The sequence below is a fragment of the Juglans microcarpa x Juglans regia genome, chromosome 2D (genome assembly GCF_004785595.1).
Source record: "Juglans microcarpa x Juglans regia isolate MS1-56 chromosome 2D, Jm3101_v1.0, whole genome shotgun sequence".
In the NCBI taxonomy this organism is placed as follows: Eukaryota; Viridiplantae; Streptophyta; class Magnoliopsida; order Fagales; family Juglandaceae; genus Juglans; species Juglans microcarpa x Juglans regia.
Window position 1 is genome coordinate 33,061,905 of NC_054596.1, and position 20,265 is coordinate 33,082,169.

Sequence of the window (20,265 nt, forward strand, 5' to 3'; positions counted from 1 at the left end):
ATTGTTTTCCTGTATAGAAAAGACTATTAATAGGCAAGTGCTTGGTTTGACAATCAAACTTCCATATTACATTCACTTAAGGAGACTTCCGGACCTATCACAAAAGCTTTTTCAAATCATTGTGGGAGGGCTCGAGTACACTAGTAATTTGAAAAATAAGGTTACCAAGTACTATTTTGAGAAAAATTACCGGAAAAGTTTCACTTAAAAGGCCAAACGAGTAGTGTCCAAAACAGAGGTGAACCAAGAACTTCCAAAATTTTTTTTTTGGTTGATCGCTGGAGTATTTCACCACTTCTGGGGTTTGAAAGTGTTGGAGACTCATAATCCGCGCATCATCATCGTCCAAAATGTGGGAATAGAGAGAATACGAGAATTTCACTCAAGGCTTTTAAGGGTCTGGAGGTTGAAGACGACATTGTTGGTCGAAACGACTTTGTTTTGACCAATAGTTATAAGAATTTAAATTTTCTTGTACTAAACAACATTGGCGTTCAGCCAGTTGCAAATGATTCTACCCAAAATGACAACGTCGTTTTACCAATGTCTGTCACTTATACTTTAGTTGCAGATGATGCCATTTTACACAAGACCATCGACGACGTCGTTCTGAGGATATTAGAGGTTGTGCGTAAGAAGAAACACGACATTGTTTTGAACGAAACCCATTCAGTCCTTAGTGGCACCAAACGGCGCACTAACAAACTATGATTCCAACTTACTTTGCTAAGGCTCGTGAGCTAATAAAGGATTGGATCCAAGCCCAAAAGGAAAAGAACCAGGCGTCTGACCCGTAGATATTTGTTCAACCTGTATCTGATTTGGATCTTTAACTCGTGAACCAAGTTGAAAGGTGAGCCGCATACCAAGTCATTGATCGTGCCAGAAACTAGTTCACTACACTTTACCCAAATTTGAAATTCTCGACCCGTTTTTCTGGTATTTTTTACCGTTCTAAGTCATTTCAAACATGATTTGGTCTGTTCAAAAATTGTTGCATCTCTGATTCTGTGCCAAATTTTAATAGAGCATATGCTGCTTAGAATAATCGCCATAAATTTTTTTTGAAAGGGGAGAGTTTGAGGGGAGTGAAGGCAATATTCAATCAAGGAACCACTCTCAATATTTTCCTTATTTGAAATATAATAGGAGAATTTCTCGGCAACCACCTTGGATTAAGGGTAGTGATTATTTAATTTTACAATTTGAATGACTACATTTTGAATATTGTAATAGTAAGCATCTATTATTATTACTACATTTTGTTGTTGATATTAAGGTTTTTGTTCTTTATGGCACTAAAGAAAAGTATTAATCACTCGAGGATTGAAAAATTAAATAGAAGAAATTTCAAGGTACATAATTTTTCTTCTAATCCATAAAAAAAGACCTTATATACATTAAAAATACCAAAACCATTTGAAAATATAGAAAATAGCCAAAGTGGAACTGGAAGCGACATAAGAACCATAGACAAATGCAAAGAATAGAATGCTTGGGCAAGGGCATTGATTTTACATTACATGAATTATGAAATCATTCATTTTTCCCAAAGAGTATGAAATTGCTAAGAAAATCATGAATGCATTTGAATGCAAGTATGGATTAAGATCCAATAGTTATATACAAATATTATTGGATAAGTATAATAGGACTTACATGCAAGAGAATGAAAGTGTGAGTGATCATGTACTTCAAATGAAATTGATTGAAAATGAATTTTTTGATATTGGCCATCATCTTACTGATAAAATGCAAGTTACAACCATATTCAATAATCTTCCTTTTTCTTGAGAACATATTGTTACTTCCTTAACATATAGTAAAAATAAAGTAGCTATGTGTTCACTCCCAGTACTTTGGGTACTTGAAGAAGAAATGATGAAAAGGAAGAAGAGAGAGAATGAATCATCTAATCTTATGATGGCTCAGGAAAAACGTTCTACACAGAGTAAGACGAAGCAAAAGCAGTTCAAGAAAAGAAATAGTTGAAAAAGAGGCAAAGTAAACCATTTGGAAACTATTTTAAATGTGGGAATAATGAATACTACAAATCACACTTTCCTAATAACAGAAAAACAAAATAGATTAAGGAAGTTGTAATGATAGTTTTAGAAGTAATATTTATAGAACCATCGTTAGATTCTTGGTAGATTAACTGTGCAACAAGAAGACATATTTCTAGAAATAAAGAACTATTTGTCAAACTCAAAGAGAAACAAGCATTCCAGCACGTATTATACTTGGACAACAACACATATTGCGATGTCTTGGGGTAAGGTACTTGCAAATTTTATGTATATGGTTATGTTGTTTTAATAAATGATGTATTGTATGTACTGAGTATTCATAGGAATTTAATATATGTGCGTGTACGGGATCAAAAGGGCTATACAGTTGAGTTTAAGTCTGGAATCGTCATTATTGTAAGGGTGATATATCAGTTTTTTATTATTTAAATGTGTCTACTAATTATACATATTATGGGATTTAAGATTTGGTAATGTTAATAAAAATAAAATTATTAGAATATATAAAAGCGGATTAATACCACAAGTAAATTTAGATAATTCTGATATGTGTGAATTATGTACCAAAGGTAGACTAAATAGTAAATCATTTTTCAAAAACTAGAAATCGATAGATTTACTTGAAATAATATATTGTGATGTTTGTGTACTCTTTAAAACAAAAACACACAAGAAGATGGAGTACTTTATTAGTTTCATTGATGATATTCAAGATATGAGCATATCTACTTACTCAGACACAAATATGAGGCAATAGAAAAATTCAAAGAATACAAAGTAGAAGTAGAAACCCAATCGGGTAAACCCACTAAAAGTTTGAATAATGATAGTGAATTTGAAGTTTTGAAAAATTTCTACAAACTAAATGGTATAAGACATATTTATAGTATGTCGGAAAAATTCAATAAAATGGTATTGCAGAAATATGAAATAAAACTCTATTAGATATGACAAGATCAATGATAACATGTGCTAATCTACCGACAGATTTTTGGGTGAAAGCATTGTTGATTGCATCATACATTTTAACTAGAGTTAAAATCAAAGTAAAACCTTTTACACCTTACAAGATATGGATGTGCCATAAACTAAACCTAAGCAAGCTCAAAATGTGGGGTTATAAGGAATAAGTGTTTGTCCCAAGGCTACTAAGTGCATGTTTAGAATTGTGGTGGGAAATATAACTTTTAGCTTAAGAAGCTTATAGTTTAGAGCTTAACGTAATAAGCTCTACTATTAATTGTCATTACTTTATTTAGTATGTTATGCACAACTAAAAGAACCTTTCATGCTTTATGCTTATGATGCTTGATGGGAATAAGACCGACCAAGATGCTACATTAGCGATGGCAAAGGAGCAACAATGAAGGAGCTAATGAATCTTCCCTTTACTAAGCTGAAGAGATGTTGCAAACATAATGGATTGTCTCTTGTTGGTGGTAGAGAAATGTTGGTTGCACGGTTGCTAAGTCTGGAAGAGGCAGAAAAACTTAGGGGCTATGAACTAGATGATGACTTGAAATATGCATAGAGCCATTCGAGTACTCGTAGATATTCTAATACTCAGTTTATTTGTTTTGTAATTGAAAGGGGAGAAGAACGACTATAAAATAAGAGGAGAATAAGATAAACTACAACTGAAGTGATCCTAATAGCCTAAGAGATAAAGATTAAAAAAATATAGGATCTGAGTCTAAACAGACCATCCTTTTTTCTGTTTAAAGGATGAGAGTGATTAGAAATAAGTGGATTGTTTTAATTTATGCGAGATTTTTTTTTTTTTTTTTACAAAGAAAACACTTACTTCCAGGCACTAACAACATCTAAACTTTGGTGGTAATGTACACTTGCTGTTGAAAATGAAAGGATATGTATTGTGCACATATCATCGGAGGAAACCAAACATCTCCAAACAAAATCTCAGCATCTTCATCTTCTCAACACAAAATAGACAAAATGAAAATTACAAACCAAACAAAAATAAAAAAATAAATGATAAATAACATCAGTCATAACATACCTAGATTCTAGCCAACTCTTCCAATGATGAAGCCCACTGTGAATGGAAGATTAGAACTTAGTTTGCACAAATAGCAATACCACCGAATGCATGTACACTCCACACCATACACATTGAAAAATAGAGAGGAAGTCATAAGTGTTGTATAAATAAAATATGAGGAGAGGTAGAGTTTCAGTATAATTGAAAAGGGTGAGAATCAATCGAGTAATTTTGGACATCTACAGGGACATCGTACTTGAGAAGGAAACCAAATTATCAAGTAACAAAACGATAACTTCCCCAAAAAGATAACTATACAAGAATTTCTTGGTTTGAATTGTCGAGTACCTCTGCATTTAAGGGCGAATTTGTCAAAGTAGATAACTATCTGAAAGGTGCCAACTGCAAATCCCTCTTTCAATACTTCCCTAAAAATTGGGATACTTTCCCAAAAAATCAAGGGATGCAAATAGGCTGCAGTGGAAAATTGGGATTTTTGCCCACCAATAATCATTGCAGACTTGTTCAACAATTTGGGATACTTCCCCAAAAAAATCAAGGGAGGTTACAGGATCCCACCTCCACAACCATAGCATAGAGGAGCAGCTCCTTAATTCGCATTACAAGGAATAGAGGATAGGGCTTTGCCACACTGTCGTTAAACGAAAGGGGTTGGGTGTCATCTGGGTTCTTTGTTGTGATTTTGAAGGGCTTTGTCATGCCGATTAAGCTTTGTCATGACTATTGAAGAGCGCTGTCTAGAAATAGCACCATCAAAGGGAAGAGAGAGAGAGAGAGGCTAGAAAGAAACGTGACGTGTTTCAGGAATAAAGAAGGGTAAAATATGTAGTTAATGCAAATTAATATTGATATTTTCGCATACTTACAATTTTTTTAAAAAGTGTCACCATGTTCTGGGATATTCAAAAAAGCATGTTTGATTTTCCATAAACGTAGTTTTTAGCTTATTTGATGATAAAAAAATTATTTGAATATGTATCACCCAAACGACCCAATTGTTATCAAAGTACTTTTAAGTATTTAAGACCTAGGAATGTAGGTTTATACAATATTTAGAGAACATAAGTAGTTATTGATTTTATCACTCCGATAGATGATTTATAGAAAGTAGTGATACTGTCTTTCTCGAAAATTCAAACCTAATTACTCAAATTGATTAGATCGATTTATTGAATGATCTTGAAAATCAATGTATCTCTACATAATCTAACAATGAAAATACTGATGTTACTCAAATACAAAGTGATGGAAGTAAAAGAAAGTCTTATCAAAATCAATTTTTAAGAATTGATGTTGGAGATAGTGGGAGTAGAAGAACCAAATGACCATCAGTATTATTTTAAGATTATTATACTTTTAATACTAGTATTGAAAATTTAGAAAATGATTCTAAAACTTTTTCTAAGGCAATCAATAATATCAATTTAGATAAATGACTTCAAGCCATGGAATATGAATTAGAATTGATTAATAAGAATGATTTTTTGGAGTTTAGAGAACTTCCAAGAGATAGAAAAGCTTGTTTGCAAGTGGATTCTCAAAAAGAAATTTAATGCTGATGAAAGTTTAGAAAGATATAAAGTAAGATTAGTAGCCAAAGGATTCGCTCAACTACCGGGTGTAGACTCTGTAGATATATACTCACCTGCAATGAAATTTACATTTGCGAGGATAATTATGTCTATAGTTGCAAAAATAAATTTGAAACTATACCAGTTAGATATTAAAACAATTTTTCTTAATGGTAATTAAAAGAAGATGTCTTTATGATTCAAACTGAAGAATTCTAAATTGAAGGACATGAATAAAAAGTCCACAAATTAAAGAAATCATTGTATAGACTTAAGAAGTCTTCAAAATAATGGTACTTGAAGTTTCATCAAACAATTTTGAAAATTGGATATGAAATAAGTCCACTAGGTCACTGTGTATACATATGAAAATATAACAAGAAGATAACAATATTATCATTATACCTTGATGGTATATTTTTAGTAAGTAATTATCTAGATATGATCAATAAAATTAAAGAAATTTTTAGATCTAAATTTGAAATGAAAGACATGGGTGAAGCCACCTATGTTCTTGACATAAGAATTTCAATAGATAAAAATTCAAAAATCTTATAATTGAAAATTTTCTCTTCAAAGTACTTAAAATGTTTGGTATGGAAAATTGTAAATCCTAAATACACATGTTTATAAAGGAAATACTTTGAGTAAAAGTATGTGCTCAAAAGAAGAGGAATAAATAAGTGAAACGCTCAAAACTTCCTATGCTCAAGCTGTGGGAAGTCTCATGCATGCAATGACAAGTACAAGACCCGATATTTATGATGCAGTAGTTTTAGTAAATAAACATCAATCTAATCTAGGCAAGGAACATTGGTAAGCAGTAAAACGTATATTAACATATTTACAAGGTACCAAAAATATAAAATTGTGTTTTAAAATCAGTGATCTAGAGTTGATTGGCTATAGTGATGCTGATTTTGAAAGTGTTGTAGATGATAGAAAATCTACAAGTGGATATGAATTTCTATTTAGTAGTACAATAGTTTCGTGGTTAAATAAGAAACAATGTTGTGTTGCTAAGTCCACAATGAAAGCTGAGTACATTGCTTGCATCATTGCAGTTAGTAATGCGGTTTGGATAAAATGTTTATTGAAAGCTAAAGTTTGAATACATCCACTAAATCAATCAATGTGCTTTGTGATAAATAATCAGTCATCTCATTCATACAAAATGGAGCACAGAGTTTCAAAGGAAAATACATTGATATGCATTATCACTATATTTTAGATATAGTGGAAAGAGGTAAGTCAAAATTAATTTTCTTTTCTCGACTAAGATGGTAGGGGATCACGTGACTAAGAGATTGTTTTTGAAAAAATTCAAAGAGCATGTAGCTAGAATGAGGTTGAAATATACCTAAGTAGAATAACCACATGGTTAATAGACATAATTCAAGAAATTATGGAGACACCTAGATAAATGGAGTTATGGGAGATTACCAAAAATAAAGAGTTGGTTGATTATAAAGTCATTGATAAGGTAATTATGGAAAACCTCGAAAATGGCCTTAGAATAAGTAGTTAATAAAAGTTCAGTGCATGTCGATATATGTTCCATGTATTTGACTTGAGTCATCAATTGTGGCTAAGATGTCTACTCAGTCATGTATAATTGATGTAATTCACTAAAGATATTGTGAAATGAAGTCACCCCTAATATGTAATCAATGAGAGAACATATGGTCAGGGGATAAGGTAATGAAAAAAGCATGTGCACATAAGGCCTAGTCATGATCCTGATGCCGATCTACAGGAGTTGCATATGCGAGTTGAGTTGTGGAAAATTTAAATACTGGTACCAAGGCATGTTCAACTATATTTGCAACTATTCTTGTGTGTTCAAGTGGGAGATGTAGATGCACAGGAGTGACCACATAAAACAGTGTGCACCCCACTGGATGTGTACCCTCACCATGGTGATGGTTTCCCAGTAGGGGGTGTCGATTGAGGGTGTGTCAAGAGACACAACTATTCAATTTAATCCAACAGTTGTGCCTCTTGCCAACCCCTGCTAATAGGCATATAAATAGAGACTATTTCTGCAACAATTGCACTGCCTTTGAACCCTATGTCCAACACCAACCCCTGAGAGAAATACCCTAACGGGATTCTCATCAAATTGATCCCCAAATTCCATAAGAAACAGCTATAAAAATATAGCTACCATGCGTCTTGAAATCTTTACGTGTCAATATAATAGTGGTAGCTGCATGCATGTGGATGCTGATCCCATAGATATCACTATCCCTTTTGCACGCATATCATGAAGTATTAGCCTTTCATTCTACTCTAGTCCCTTAGCATGCATGCATGCGTCTAGCTCGGCATTGGCTCTCGATCAACTTAGTTAGAGCTAGCATGGTTTTCTACAATACCAAATGAGTTATTAGCCTTTGTCTTACCTGGTACATCGAGGTTTCATTAAAAACAACCATATTTGTAATAAGAATGCTGCTATTCGGCCATCTAAGTTTACTGCTTAGAGTACTGCTTGACCTAATAGCACCACATAGCAATGCTATGTCATATTAAAAAATAAAAAATAAACAGAATGTGAAACTTTTTTTTTCTTATTATTATTCATATTAATTTGTCATCATGATGACAAGCATCTACAAAATGATTCATTGACTACAAACGATTACCAAATTTCTTAATAAATTCTCAAAATGTACCTTTCAGTTCATTACCAAATAATAATGTTGCTAGAAATTTCACTCAATTTCATTTTTTTTTCTCAAAACCATAATTTCATTTTTTATTCTATTGTGCCAAAGAAATATCATATCTTACAATAAATGGGCCTTGTTTTATAGTCATTGCTATTAATAAAAAAATATTAGAATGAGAAATGGATCCGAAGAGAAGATGCCTTCCAATTGAGAAAAAAAAAAAAGTTTTACATTCTGATTTGTTTTCTTTTAATATGACCTAGCAGTGCTAGTTTAAGTGGCCCATCTAAGCAGTGAATTTAGATGTTTGAGTAGCATTTTCCTTTATGGTGCTCACCCCATGACACCAACTTGTCTAGTTGATGCAAGATTTTTATTTTTTATTTTAAAACTTGCCTCTTAAGGTCCCTGTTTGAAATTTTGAGGACAAAAATTTCAACAAAAATTTGTATAATTAAGAATCATAAATGCTAGTTTAAATTCAATGCTGAGTTTACACCAAGGAAATCTTCAAGTTGGAGGGTCCTATTTATGTTGTTTTTTACCATCTTTATATTTAGAATTGAATATTAAGATAATCTATTTAGTGGATAGCTAATGAATAATTAGTGTTTGCAATACATCTGGGTTGGGCTGGCAACTTTTTTTTTTTTTTTTTTCTTAAACAAATTAGTTTTATTAATAACCTCCATTAGAGAAGGGAAAGAATACAAGAAGGAAAAATCTCCATCTCAATGGAATCACCTGAAAATTCTAAAGCATTTTTTAGTAACTTATGAGCTACAACATTAGCTTCCCTCCTAACATGATGGATTGACCAACTGTTAAATTGTGATAGAGTTTGGTTAATGTCTAAGATGATCAATCATGTACTATTCGAAGAAGGGTCAGTCTAAGTTATGCTTTGAACAACTTGAAGAAAATCACCTTCTAGGATAATTTTCTTTAAACCAGTTCCAACACCAAGGATTGTAACTTGTAAGGCCCCAAAAGATTCTGCCAATAAAGGATCAGGAAACATGTCTCTTTGTTTCTTTTTGTGGCCACGATTATGCCCTCATCATCTCTAGCAATAATACCAATCCCAACTTTGCATTGTGTTGTATCAACAGTTGCATCCTAGTTGATCTTTCAAAATTCTTTAGGAGGAGACTCCCATCTGCATACTGAGTTGCCCATACCTATTGCAAAACTGTCCTTACCTGCGTTTACTTCTTTAAAGGACAACAAGAGTTGTTTAGATTGCTACATCATAGAGGTTGGGTGGGTGAAGTTGCTCCTGAATACATATTATTTTCTTCTCTGCCATAACATCTTTGCAATTACTGCAACTTCTTATAACTGCTCCTTCACAAACATATCAGACATGGCTTCAAAAATTCCAAGAAAACTATCATTTGAAAAGTTGCTTTTTTTTAATCTGCTTTGAACATTGGCCCAATACATCCCTTGTTGCAGTATAGTATCAAAGAGCATGTGTAACTATTTCCTCTTCCACTAAGCATATTTCATAGTTTGGAGATTCCACCACTTCTTTTTGAAGAGATTAAGGTTAGTAGGTAGAGCTTCAATACATGCTCTCCACAGAAAAATTTTAGAAGCATTTGGGACTTTGAGTTGCCATATTCTGGACTAGAAATCCTTCCTCTGATTTGAACTAAATGATTGCCCTTTAACACGATCTATGATCTCTATTTCCAAATGGTAGGCACTTTTGACAGAAAATTAGCTATTGGCAATGCACCTCCATATCAATTTAGCTGGACTATTGCAAATACTCAACAGCTTCCATACTGGAAAAGACTTTTTCAACAAGAGTGATATTCCATTGTTTTGTATCCATATCAATGAAAACTGCAACTGTGTCATTCTCATCAAGAATTCTAGGCGCACTTTGCACTCGATAAGTGGTAGGTTGGGGAATCCATTTGTCTTTCCAGATCCTAACTTGTTCACCATTTCCAATCCTCCATATTATGTCTTCTTCCACTATGTGCATTGCTGCAAGAATGCTCCTCCAAATAAGAGAAGGTTTGGATCCTAAATTTGCTTGAAAAAATGAAGTACGAGGAAAGTACTTCATCTTTAGTACCTTTGCAGCTAAAGAATCTGGTCTCGGAATCAATCTCCTCCCTTACTTGGCAAGCATTGATAGATTAAAGCTCTCTAAATCTCAAAAACCTAAACCTCCAAAAGACTTAGCTTGTTCCATTTGACTTCATGAGACCCAATGAATCTTCCTCTCTTGTTCCTACTAACCCCACTAGTAGTTGTTCATCACTCTATTAATTTCTTTAAGGAGAGATCTTGGAAACTTGAAGACTCCCATGTTGTAAGTAGGCCAGGCTTGCATCACAGGTTTAAGCAGAATTTCCTTGCCTGCTTGTGACAAAAACTTCACTTCCTAGTTGCTAATTCTACTTCTAACCCTGTCAAGTATGCTCTTGAAAGCCTGAGATCAAGATCTGCCAATGATGGCTGGCAGACCAAGATGTTTTTCATAAGACGAGGTTGATCTAACTCCTGGTATGCTCAAAATGGTCTCCCTTGATTCTCTACTGGTATTGCTACTGAAATAAATAGAGGTTTTTTTTCTTTATTAAGCCTTTGACTAGAAGCCTTCTCATAGCGATCCAGGAAAGCAAACAATATGCTCCACTCTAGCGAGTTTGCCTTACAGAAAAATAAAATGTCATATACCAAAAAAAAAAAGATAGTTACTGCAAATCCTGCCTTGAGCTAGTGGTATGCATGTGATTGACCCTGATGACTCAACATTATTAAGGAGAGAACTCAATGTTTCAGAACATAAAATGAAGAGGTAATGTGATAGATGATTACCCTGCCTTATACCTCTTGTTGGCTTAAAAGCACACCAGGGAGAACCATTTATAATGATTAAGTATGATACCGACTCAATCCATCTACCATGAAAGCCCATCTTGGTCATCACCGCTCTTAAGAAGTCTCATTCCACTTTGTCATACGCCTTACTCACGTCGAACTCCATCGCCATGAAACTTGATTTTTCTGAGATCCTGTTGTTCATAGTATGCATGGTTTCATATGCTACCGCCACATTATTCAAAATCAATCTACCAGGGACAAAGACACTCTGTGTGGAGAAATAACATCAAGTAGGATAAATTTTAGTCTATTAGCCAAGACTTTAGCAATTATCTTGTATAGAACATTGCATAAATTGATTAGTCTCTAATTAGAAAATTTTCTGGGGATCTTAACCTTGGGGATTAATGAAATATCAATCTCATTGATATTTCCAATCCCACCATTTGCGTTTAGAAAATAAAGAACAACCATACAAACATTCTACCCTATAATACTCTAGTGGTCTTGGTAAAAGGTTGCAAGGAATCCATCTGGTCCAGGATAACTCAAAGGATTCATTTGAAAAATGGCCTCTTTGACCTCTAGTATAGTGAACTCTTTGATCAAATGAGAATTCACGTCTTCTGTCACTTTTGGGGGCAATGAGCTGAGATACTCAATAATACCTTCTGGCTAGGAAGAAGTGAATAGCTATTAGAAAAACTAATTGAAAATGTCATTTATCACCTCAGGTGATTTAGTAACAAACCCATCTACATTTTCAATACTTAGAATGGTATTTGTCCTTCTTCTTTGGTTGGCACACATGTGAAAGTATTTTGATTTCGATCTCCATCCTTTAGCCATTTTTTTTTAGCTATTTGTTTCCATCTTATATTTTCTTCCTTGAGCATGACACTAACTTCCTTATACATCTCCTTAATTCTCCAAGTGTGATAACTTGTATTGAGACTTTGGAGCTATGAAATCTGGTGGAGTTTTGCATTAATGGAACCCTTAACATGGTGCGGTGATTATGTGCACCATTTTCATAGGAAGCTTGACATCTCAATAGTCCTTCAAAAACATTCATCATCTTTCTATTTGACCTCATTTGATTTTTCCATTCTGTATCAATAAGAGTATGACACTTTTCTCTTTTTGCCCAACTAGCTTTATATATGAATAATATCTTCTTCTTTTTTCCTTCCATTGTCAAGCTTACCCCTATAAAAATAAGTAGTAGACTGTGATCTAAAGTTTGAGCAGTTAAAGCTCTAACAGAAGTGGAATCAAAAAGTAAATTCCAAGTTGAGTTGCCAAAAGCTCTATCCAACCTTTCTTTAGTAAAGAACTGCCTTCTCTATTGTTGTTTCAAGTATATTTTATCCCTTGAAAGCCTAGATCACTCAACCCAGACCCTTCAGCAGCTTTATGAAAGCTTTCCATCTGGCTATAAGGCCTAACAACAGCTCAATATTTCTCATCATTATTGAGGATCTCATTGAACTCTCCCATACACATCCAAGCTAACTCTTCTGCAAGTTTCAAAGCTCTTAGTAAAGTCCAACTCTCTTTTATTCTAGATGTGAGAGGGTTACCATAAAAGCCAGTTAACAAACATTGCTTCATAGTCTCTATAAAAGAGGCCTTAAGAGAAATATGGTTATAAGTAAAAGAGTCGAAGGAAATAGACATATGACTCTACCATAGAAATGCTACACCTCCACTTAACCCTTTGCAATTCACAACAAAACTGCAATCAAAACCAAGTTGATTCCTCATTAACTCCACCTTATTCCTATTACACTTTGTCTCCATAAGAAAAATAAAGTTTGGGTTCTTAGATTTCACCAAAAGGTGAAGCTCTCGAACTGTCCGAGGGTTTCCCAGCCCTCAACAGTTCTAACTCAAGCAAATCATAGCTTCTAATGGAGCTGCAATGCAACCTCCACCAATGCATTATGGTTTAGACTCCCTTTAGGTAAGAGCACCATTTTAGATTTTTTTTAATAGAGCATATAGACATGTTACTGCCCTCATAGGTCCCTTTCTTCTTTTTCCCATAGTTATTAGAGATAGGCATTATTAAAGAGTTTGAGTCTTCCAACTACTTGAGAGTAGGGCTACTTCTTGCTCTCATTTCTTCCAACTAGCAGTTTTTTTTATGCAAAGAGGGGTCTTTATGTTGACTAAGAGGGGTTTGGTTCGAGATACTTACAGGCTTGTCAATCATCATGTTTGAATTTGGAATAGGACTTAATTCCTTTGACTCTTTTGTGGTCTTGATGCCCTAGTCTCCTTGGCCACCGATATTGCCTTTTGCACTAAAGCCTCAATATCAAAATTTGGATCTCCTTCCTTAAAAGGATTGTCAACTTTTTGAGTGTTCTCACTTGGGAATGATTCCTGTAATGGAAATTATTTCCTTATGTGAGAAATATTGGCCTGCTCCATAGAGATCCCATGATCAATGGGAAATTCAAGATTTCCTTGATTGTCGGGTTTTCCTCCAATGCTCCATTGATGGAGCCTGTGATGCCTCATTGCCTTTCCTGTCTCCACTATGGTTCCCCTCGCCGGAGTTCCTTTGCCACCAATCAATTTGAGAATTCAGACCCTTTGATCTACCAAATTGTTTGAAATCGTTCCCAATAGAATTAACAAGCATTGCTCTTAACCAAGGATCATAATGGGGTTGAATGGCCTCACTTAGATGAGTACCATGAGTGATCTTTGAACAACCCTTACGCTGATGTTGGATGACTCCACATTGAAAGCAAACATTTAGTAGCCGCTCATATTTGAAAGGAATCCACCATTGCTTGTAACTGAGCTCCAGTAGCCTACCCCTGACTAGTAGCTTAGTGATGTCCAATCCCACTCTTACTTTTAGGAACTTAACCATAGCCTTTGCCATCAGTATCCCTGCCCATCACCGAGCCAAGTTGTTCATCCACTTCATTTGTCATCCTCGCCATATGGATGTTATGAAAATGAACCCAGAAGAATTATGTATGGAATGCAATGTCCTTAGTAGGGATGCTGCCCTCAAACTCTTGGAGAAACTCTAGATATTTGTTTAAGGACTAAGTTTTCCCCATTTCCACCCTCTTCTTACCATAATCATTTTGGAATTTCAAAAGAAAACGGTTCTTTCCAACTTCTTTAAATTTGATCCACCCCTCTAACTTCCAGACTTTTGTCATAGTTGTCCGAAAAGCTTCCTTGTTTATTATTTTCACCAACGCCCAGAACTAGCAAACATAGTCTTCCCTTGGTTTGTGACTCATGGAGGGCCTCTCCTGGTATAATGATTTCCTGTTTCTCTTCCCCTATGAGAGTGAAGCCTTTCCAAAGTTTTTCCAACTTGTACCCAATCACCCCTCTTCATAACAACAGTTTAAAAGACTCAACTTTTTATGCGCAAAGAGAACACCTCACCTTTTAGAGAGAAAGAGAGGATCCCGTTGGAGACACGAGTATGTTGTCCAATCTTTTGCCTCACTGTTGCTCAATCATCTTGATCAGATTGGCAACTATGTTAATATCTCATCCTAGCTTGTATTTATATACATAGATATGTGAGAGAATTTATTGTACTTTCCAAAGTTAAAAGAAGGTACTTATACTCTCCATGGCCCCCTCTTGGCCGGACTCAACTTAGTTTCGCCAATGCCTATATATTTAAATTATTACAGTTTGCTCATTTAAACAAGTCCACAATCAATTTACACGTGGAATAAAGAACTAACAAGAGTATTGCCACATAGCATTAGTTTGCGACGTGTTAGCTTTTGATTGATTCATGCAATATATTGATACCAAGTGCCATCTAATCATATATTGACACGTGATGTCTTGTTAGAAAATTGATGGACATACCTAATTGTGAATCTTTTAATATTTAAGTATCAATTTTATAAAAATTGAAAATTGAGACCTGAAATTATAAAAACGTGAAAATTCAAATACTAATTTTGCAATTAACCCTAAAAACTATAACAAAATAAAATATCAACTCGGATGCATGACAAGTAATGTATAGTTTGGGAAGTAGAGAGTTTGCTCTTGTATATGTGCCACGCCATCCACTTCCACAATTATATTACCGTACGAAAATAAAATAATGTGAGAATTTTCATTTTGCACCTCCAAACAAATACTCATTTTTCAAGTTGTATCCCAAAGTACTACAACTAAAACCAACAATTTGGTATCCGGCCCACACTATCAATTTTATTTCAATTTACACCCTCCATCCATTTTAGCCATGCCATTAAATATTACGAACCCCAAAACTATTCAGTAAATTATCTAAAATGTCCTTATTAAAATTCAATAAAAGAAATAAAATAGAAATAAATTAGTCTGATGATAAAAGAAAAAAAAAAGTCGCAATATGGTGGTGCGGTCTTGTTTGGATGTTGAGTTGAGTTCTTTATAAATAGTAGTGAATTAAGATGGTGGAATGAGTTTTGTAGAACCCACTTAAGATAAGTTTAGATGTGTTTGGATGTTAAGATGAGTTTAGATATATTTATAAGAAGTTAAAAAAATTATAGATCCCACGTGTAAAGATGTATTGAGTTGAAAAAATTTCATAAATTTTACGTGTAAAGAGATTTTGAATTGAGATGGATTTAATAATTTAAAAATTAAATATTTAAATATTATACTCTACTTAAAATTAAACTCGATCCAAATTCAGTCTATACTCTTTGGATTAAATTGATACAGAAAATAATAGAAATTAAAATTTTCACATAAAATTGATACAGTATACAAGTCTCTGTGGATTAAATTGGGTGGAGACTGACAGAGTGACAGGGAGAGTCAGATGGGTTTCAATTCAATGAATATGGAGGACTGGAAGGGTACATCCACTTTAGTTCTGTCCCAAAGGGTTGGTTCTGAAGTGATAGTCCTTTTTATTTCTCTTTATTTATTTATTTTTAATTTTTTTTTAAAATTCAGTATGTGACTCTTAATTTTGTCAGAACTTCTTTCCAATCCTTTTTGGACAGATGCAAAACAGCCCGCCCCATTCCTGTATCAGATTTCAGCACGTAGTATTTCTCTTTCTCTGTTCAGCTTGTTTCTTTTCCAATGTGTTGATCATGGTTATTTCAATCCGATTGATTGATATTTTATTTTACTCTTCAGATCTTACACTTAGTGCACTTTTATAAACTACATCTATCACACTAGAAGATGATTGTCTCAAGTATATAATTTTAATTTTAATTTTTTGTTATAAATTATATGAGCCAAAGCTAGCTTGTGTATATATAAATCAAGCCTGATTCGAACTGTTTAGCTATTTTTAGTAGGCAATCAAGGGTGATGACCGATAATCAGCCATAGCCAAGGAGAGTACTGTTATTCTAAGATTTTTACATCATTTTTGAGTTACAAATTAAAAAGAATTATCTCAAGTCGATATCATCTATATCACTTAAATGATAAGATTTAATTTGAAAGATTCAAATTTTAAAGTTTATCTTTTAAATTAAATTATATTACGTAAGTACAATCTTAAAATAGCATTTCTCTCTCTCTATATATATAAATATCCACTCAGCCACAATTAATAACTGAACATTTTCTATGACATTAATGTGCTAGCTGAACAACAATGGGCATATTATTTATTTTTTAAAGTTAATTATTATCATGTCATGGGGTACTGAATGAGTAAAGTACTGTTATAGTTTAGTATTTATGAAAAGAAATGTTTTAATTATAAAAAAATAAATTAAGGTGATTTAATATAATAATTAAATTATAAAATAAATTCTAACCCATTATATAAAATTACCTTTGATTTTTATAGAACACTTCGGTAGAAAGAGTTGAAGAAAAACAACGCAACAAACTACAACAAAGGTTGGTGGCATTGGGCCCTCCATAATTCCAATCAACACACAGCCTTGATTCGAATATCAAACCCCAGAGCCAGAAGATCCATATAAAACAACATACATATATACATACACGTATATATATATATATATATATATATATATATATTTCTTCAGCCATGAAACAGATTTGGCTGGAGAGTTACAGAAGCAACAAAGCAAAACACACGACTTTGGATCTTTCAATTGAAACACACACCAACAACGTCACAAGTAGCAAACCACGTTAAAAAATAAAAATAAAAGGAGAAGGAAAAGGAAAAAATATAATCTGTTCTTAGACCTCACACAATTCTGCGAGTACTCCCACCAAATCAGTACATTTCTGGCCTTTGATTGAGAAACAAAAGTGCTGCAAACTCAACCATCTGCATAAGAAATAAAACGGAAGGAGTAACCGTTATGGGTTCTTCAGTTACCGTTATGGGTTCTGGAATTGAAGATGGGAAAGTCATGGAAGGAATTTGGAATGGAAATTGATAGTCTGGTTGTTGATGTTGATGAGCTATTCAATGGTTTGTCATCCAAATCGCCCCACGAATCTCTCTCTTTAGGCGGCCACTCATCGAAGAAGCGGTGAAAGGTCTTTTGGGGTTGTTCTTTCTCTTCTTGGACATGCATCCGCATCTCATCTTTTTTTACAGCACCGTCCAGAACAAAGCTGTGCCGGTCTTGCTCGGGTTGTTTTGCGGAATCGCTGAAACCAGTACTTTGCTTAGAAGATGTGCTCATGGTCAAAGGTGTGAGTTGCCAAGAATCATCCATGGATGGGCCAGATAAGCTTCTCATAGACCCAGAAGACTCTGAGAAGAAAGCATGCTCATCCACCTCCTCTTTCAGCCCGTTAATATTGTACCTATTTCTTTTTCCCAAGATCAAAGAGGATAATATCATAAGCAAATACGTACATATATAGATAGATAGAAGGAATTAAGTAGTCAAAAAGAACCAGATTTAGCTTTTATAGACTTCTCTTTAATACAGACCTGTAATCCGTATTGGTGATCTGGGAGTAAGAAGCGGGCTCCATGACGTACAGGCTGTTATTTGGAGGCGACAAGCCAATCCCAGGAAGCCTAGAAGAAGATGTAGGATTATGAATGAAGGGTTGGTGAAGGTGGGCATCGTAGTAAGAATTGTGAAGGTGATGGTGGGTCTCTGAGGACATGGCAGAAAGTGAGGAAAGGGAATCATGAGCGGTTGGGGTCAGTACAGAGTGGTTTTTTATGATTGATGAGATTGTTGGAGATGATAGATTTGTGATTGTTGCTGTTGATGTAATTGCTTTCATAACTTCCACAGGCTTTCTTGAACGGTTTTTCCCTCTGTGCATGTGTCTCTCACAGTATTTGGAATCTGGAAATGCCTCTTTTGAGCATCTCCATTTCTTCCCATCTGTTCTTCTGCACCTGCCTGGCTCCGGGTCTATTTTCCTCCCCAAACCCATCTGCAAGTAATTCCAGCTGACTGCATCCACAAACACCTCAAATTAATCCCCTTTCGTCACCAAAGGCAAGAGCTTTCATTCAAAAACTCAAATAAAAATTCATGAACACACCCACACAAAACACAAGATTCTAGTTGTCATACTGTGTTGAAGAGGTTGGTGCGAGAACAACTTCGAAGAGAGAGGAGAGTCAAAGCAGCTTCTTTTGATGGTGAAGAGGAGATCAGGTGGGATAGGAATGCCTGAAGCCATGTACTTGAAGATTAGAGCTTGGTGTTCAAGCTCTTGCCACTGAGATGCAGTGAAGGCAAATCTGTTTCTTCCACTCAGCATCGAAGGAAGGTTGGAAGAAATAAACTTTCAGAGGGAACAAAGAAAGATGAAACCAAGAACCTATTCAGAGTTCAGAGGGGCTCTGAAAGGACAGGTTCAGGGAGAAATATGAGAAGCATCAGAGTTCTGTGTAGGCTAATACTTATTGCTAGAGAGTAGGTATATTTATTTCAGGGACCATTAGTCTGCAGAATCTTCTGCACATGAATAAAACTAATGGTTCTGATAACAGTGATGCTGCATGCCCACCTCTCTCTCTCTCTGCCCGTGTAATGACATTATGACTGCACCTCTCTCTTGCTTCTGGTTCTGAAGCTAAGCTGCAACTGTGGCAGCTCTTGTCTCTGACATCTTTACGGAAACCCATAAACTAAAGTAGTGAAACAATAAAAAAGAACGTGAAAACAAAAGAGCAAAATAATTATTATTGGCATTATTATATATGAGACTAGTTGGTGTCTGAAGCAATGCCTGTCTGAGAAGTTTGTACGGTTTAAAGCTTTTACTGCTACTAAACTCTTGCTTTTTCTGTTCCTTTACCTCAGACCCCAGTACTCCCCATTACTCTTTGACCCTTTTCAATTTTAGAAATCGGGAAAAGCCTTTACCTCAGCCTTTCGGGCCACAGAGCTTTTTTTTATTATTATTTTTTTATTTTTATGCACTCATAAAACTGCAACCCTCACTTTTCTTCTTCCTGATCTCTTTTTACTGCAGGCTTCTTTCGTTCCAAATGTTCAGATTACTGGAGAATGTGTTATAGGTTAAGCCCCCGTTTACTTGTCTTCTGTGTATTTTTGCCATAGCCATCTCAATGTTTATATAGGGTTTCATAGGCTTCGTCATTAAGTTCTTCCACTTACTGGAAAATACTTTTAATTATCCGTAGTAGCCATTTCCTTACTCATTCTAGAAAGAGCATTGCTTAAAGAAAGATATCAGAATCTGAAGATTTCACTCCTTTTTTTCACTCCAAGTAAATTCCAGAACCTAAATGGATCAGCAATTCAACCTGGCTTTTGCGCTTTCTCGTTTTTTTAAATGGGTTTTCCATGATCTATGGGACTATGACAGGACATTGCTTGCAATTAAAAGGCCTTATTCAGTGGAAATATACATGCAGAGGCAAAAAGTAGTTCATCACTGGTTAAGATGAAGGTTGTTTTAACCTTCACATATCAGTTGATTGTTACATTGTAATATGACTAGTTATTCTGTAGTAGTACATGTAATGTAGAAAACAGGATTGAACCCAGACCGTTGCTTTCCTCGCCAAAGCCAATTAACAACCATCAAGCCAATAAAATTATAATTTCATATATGTTTTCAACTACATCGGTTAATATAAATAGTTAAATCTATTTTTTTTCCTATGTATTTAAGGCCTGGTTTGGGTAGTGAGAATACCTGAGAAGTGTTGAGAATGTTTGTAA

At 34.6% G+C, this 20,265-nt stretch overlaps 1 protein-coding gene across 3 annotated transcripts; it reads right to left on the reverse strand.

Moving 5' to 3' along the window:
- Window positions 1-17,136: 17,136 nt before the first annotated feature.
- On the reverse strand, window positions 17,137-19,189 carry LOC121250851 (growth-regulating factor 6-like). Of its 3 annotated transcripts, none has more exons than XM_041150081.1 (3): window positions 18,643-19,189; window positions 18,039-18,519; window positions 17,137-17,908 (listed from the first exon to the last, which is right to left on the reverse strand). In XM_041150081.1, exons 1-3 carry the CDS (start codon window positions 18,830-18,832, stop codon window positions 17,464-17,466), a joined length of 1,116 nt encoding a protein of 371 aa, XP_041006015.1. In that variant the 5' UTR covers window positions 18,833-19,189; the 3' UTR covers window positions 17,137-17,463. The 3 variants fall into 3 exon arrangements, with proteins under 3 accessions (XP_041006015.1, XP_041006014.1, XP_041006016.1); XM_041150080.1 differs by having other exon boundaries at window positions 17,137-17,914; window positions 18,643-19,181; XM_041150082.1 differs by lacking the exon at window positions 18,643-19,189 and adding an exon at window positions 18,611-18,627 and having other exon boundaries at window positions 17,137-17,914.
- Window positions 19,190-20,265: the final 1,076 nt, after the last annotated feature.

What these genes read in the sequence shown, in the direction of transcription:
- LOC121250851 (XM_041150080.1), bottom strand. Translation starts at nt 18,832, where the DNA reads ATGCTGAGTGGAAGAAACAGATTTGCCTTCACTGCATCTCAGTGGCAA. An exon ending in GCACCAACCTCTTCAACACA is followed by an intron (nt 18,520 to 18,642) that starts GTATGACAACTA and finishes TTGTGGATGCAG; the next exon opens with TCAGCTGGAATTACTTGCAG. An exon ending in ATCACCAATACGGATTACAG is followed by an intron (nt 17,915 to 18,038) that starts GTCTGTATTAAA and finishes CTTGGGAAAAAG; the next exon opens with AAATAGGTACAATATTAACG.